The sequence below is a fragment of the Lissotriton vulgaris genome, chromosome 6 (assembly GCF_964263255.1).
Source record: "Lissotriton vulgaris chromosome 6, aLisVul1.2, whole genome shotgun sequence".
Classification (NCBI taxonomy): Eukaryota; Metazoa; Chordata; class Amphibia; order Caudata; family Salamandridae; genus Lissotriton; species Lissotriton vulgaris.
The window spans coordinates 1,882,191,938-1,882,195,837 of NC_141694.1; the positions used below are offsets into that span (position 1 = coordinate 1,882,191,938).

The 3,900-nt window shown below is 36.8% G+C and overlaps 1 protein-coding gene across 1 annotated transcript; it reads left to right on the forward strand.

The window, feature by feature from the left end:
• Nucleotides 1–2,522: 2,522 nt before the first annotated feature.
• On the forward strand, nt 2,523–3,449 carry LOC147709760 (olfactory receptor 13C2-like). Its single transcript, XM_086926104.1, has one exon. The coding sequence runs from the start codon at nt 2,523–2,525 to the stop codon at nt 3,447–3,449; it is 927 nt and encodes a 308-aa protein (XP_086782230.1).
• The last annotated feature ends 451 nt before the right edge of the window (nt 3,450–3,900 follow it).

Here is a 3,900-nt window from a genome sequence, read left to right on the forward strand (position 1 = left end):
TATATTATGAAAACAAGATTTTAGAGGTGGTAATGTGTAACACGAATATTTGTGCATATGTGTAGTGTGACATTATGAGGCTGGTTGAATTCTGGCAGGTGAAGGTGACCTCAGGCACATCTATTCTTCAGGACATGATGTCTGTTCTGTGGGAGTTCTCCTCAGGTAGATGTAGTGGGCAATACCTTCTGAAACAAGTATTATGTGAGTCACAAATGTCAACAGAATACACCAATGAATGCAGCAATGTTTATCTATTGCCTTTTAAAAAAATTTTATTGATGGGTGTTTACATATATTTCATATTATATGTATAGTGTATAGTGCTTATGATTTGTATAACCCATAATGATTCGTATTAAATATAGTGGTGCAATAGGTATATACAAGGGGTCTCTCTGTGATGATCTCGTTGTAATTACAGGCAATGGAATGTGCTTATTTGTCACAAAGCTTGCCAGTTGTCACACAGCTTGCCAGTAAAGGGGTCTCAACAAGCACTGGGATTCCTTTTCACTGTTAAAGATCGGTGACACCTCTTATGTGCCTCTGTAAAAATTGTAGAAGATATATTTAAAAGTGTTCCTTCAACAGGTTTTCATGCACAAATTGCATGCAAAATGGTTTTGATCCACAAATTGCATGCAAAATTCTACACCTGCTAAATTCCTTAAAGTCATGCATAAAAATGTGGCATTCTATAAAATTTTTACTTACTTCCATCCCCTATCTTTTTAGGTGCCCCCCCTGTTTCCCTTCTGCCTAACTCGTCCATGAGCAAGTTACTCTAAATCGCATGTCTATCTGTCTTAAGCTCTTTATGGAAACCATAGCGATCCATTTAGTTTCAGCAAGCAAATGCTTCTTACATAGCCCCCTCTAATGATCATATCAGGGTCAATAATATAGCACAAAGAAACTGGTGTGAATACATGGAATGAGCATGCAAAACTAACCCTAACAACTAATGGACTAACCACCAACTTTGGGCAACATTGTTGATCAATCGTGCTCACCTGTCTCCATACTTGGGGCCATATTTATGATCCAGTTGTCTTGAGCTTGCACCACGCAATGTGGTACATGTTTGGCGCAACTAAAAAATTCCAGCGCGAACAGATATCCAAGGTCTTGAGCAGGTAATCATCCTCCCACACTATTCCCTCAATTTTGGAGAAAAAAATCCTTTGTGCTTTTCATATAGAATGACAGTGTCTTTAAAATGGTCTTAAAAAATAGTCAACATATCTGGATGTATTTTACAATACATTGTCTCCGGTTGACACAATTGGCCTAACCAGAAGATTGTTCTTGTCTGTGTAAACCTTGGGCACTTGAGAGAGCTGAATTCCTCCTGTTCCAATATACACCCTGCCAATTTTGTCCAGTATCTGCAATATTGTTATTTTATGTCTTTTTGTCTATGACTTTGTAGCAATTTGTGTTAGATACTTGTCGGAGGGCCTCTCTAATGTACATTTTCCTCAACAAGACCATTATATTTCCACCTTTATCAGGACAGCGACTAACTATGTTAGATCCTTAAAAGAGGTTCAACTGCTCAACTTTTACTCAATGATAAATTCTAACTCCTGTTACGATCACTCATTCAGAGATGCATCATTTCCTAATAATCTTTTCATGAAATGTATCTATGGTGTCATAAGGCATCTGAACCATAAAGCAGTGAGCACAAAGAGTCCCAAAAATGTTTGTTCCAGTAACATTGTCTCCGCCACCTTGCTATATATACATTTGTTGAAAAAAAACAAAGGTTAAGATAACATCTTAGTTAGGTCTGGCATTAATATCTTACTTTACTTTATAAGAAAATAGCTATTCACTGAAAAAAACAAAGGCTAAAGTAATATTATAGTTAGGTGAAAAACTCAGTCAAAACACAAACTCCAAGAAGCCACTGAACTTCACCAGTTTGAACTTACAGACCTAATATTAACCTGCGGCCCATGTGCATCACTCAGAACATGTTCAATATCATCATTGCTGACATCACTGATGACATTTCAAATTACATAACAAGCTCACAATTTCTTCAAAACATTCTGTGGCAAAAACCTCAAAGACTCAAGATTAATCACTGTGAAATTCCCTTTCAGCAGCTTTTTGCTATGTAAAATGTACAACAAAGTGCACAGTTTGCACTCCAGCTAAGGTTCAGTGAAAGATTGCCTTACACAAGATTTCTACATGCTTAAACATTTTCTGTTCACTGTAACACTTGGTTTCTCCTACATTGATCTGAAGCTGCAATCTGGCAACAGTAAAGTCTGTTAAAAGTATTAATAAAAAGTAAATAAATGAGGGGCATTTATTCCTCTAGATGTCAAAAGCTTAACACATTTGTTGGGGTAAGAAAGTGGAAGAAAGACCAGCAGATCAGATTAGTAGTTTCCATTTCATATTTTTGTGTCATTTTTTGTTTTCCTCTGTAACATTCTAGATTCTGGAAATTATATTTACCATGTTCATTTTCTTTATTATTGCAGAGAAAAAGAGGGGTGATGGAGAAGAAGAATGAAAGTTCCACAGAAGAGTTCCTGTTTGTGGGGCTATCCGAGGACCCCAATCTGCAGATCTTTTTCTTTTTTTTATTCTTTGTGATATATATCGTCACTGTCATTGGTAATATTTTCCTAATCACAGTCTGTATCCATGAACCTCGTCTTCATACTCCTATGTACTTCTTCCTGGCTAACCTCTCCTTCATTGACATCTGCTACTCTTCAGTGATTGTCCCCAACCTTTTGAACCAACTCATTGTTTCAAGAAGAATTACCTTCTCCAGATGTGCTGCTCAAATGTACTCTTACCTTCTAATGGGGGTGACAGAATCCATGCTCCTGGCAGTCATGGCATATGATCGATATGTTGCCATCTCATATCCCTTGCGTTATACAGTTATAATAAGCAAATCAGTTTGTGAAACTTTAATTGGTTGTTCCTGGCTCAGTGGAAGCATCTTGGCACTTCTAACTGTAGTTTTTGCATTACAGTTGCCTTTATGTGGCAATAATGTCATAGACCATTTCTTTTGTGAAGCAACAGCTTTCGTAAAGATCTCGTGTGCAGACACCTCCATGGCACAGATGATGATTTTAATGATTGCAGTTTTTGCACTGCTGACCCCAACCCTCATCATCCTCATCTCCTACATCTGCATCATCATCAACATTATGAAGATGTCATCTCCTGCAGGCCAGCACAAAGCTTTTTCCACTTGTGCATCACACCTGACAGTTGTCACCATGGTGTACGGATCAGCTCTGTTTTTGTGCTTGAAACCAGTGTCTAAAAAAGCAGACAATCAGGATAAAACAGCCTCTTTGTTTTACACTGTGATGCCTGCAATGCTGAACCCCATGATCTACAGCCTGAGAAACAAGGATGTGAAGATGTCTCTGAAGAAATTTGTAAGGCGGATTAATTAATGTATATATGATTCATGCTTTCTGCAAAGATAACATAGAAAATGGAGTGGATATGAATTGCATTTGCCACAAAGAAATGTCTGAAGTTGGATGCATGAAGGGGACCAAGACTCAAGTGCACAAATAATATATAAGACATATCATTAAAATATTCTTTAAAAAATCATAAAGATAACTTAAAATGCTTTTTTACAACAATATTTTTGCAAACGATGTTAACAACACAGATATTCTTGCCAACAATATTAACAATGCAGATACTATGGAAAACAATATGACTTACCTTAAAAAATCAATATTTGTGTCAACAATATTTCTGGATCATGATATTAATGTTTCACAATATTGACAACTCGATATTTGTGCAATTCATTATTTTTAATCCAACATTTTGTACAATTATCTCTCTTTCACAGTCAGAACCATTTACAGAGGTCCACGGGGCACACCG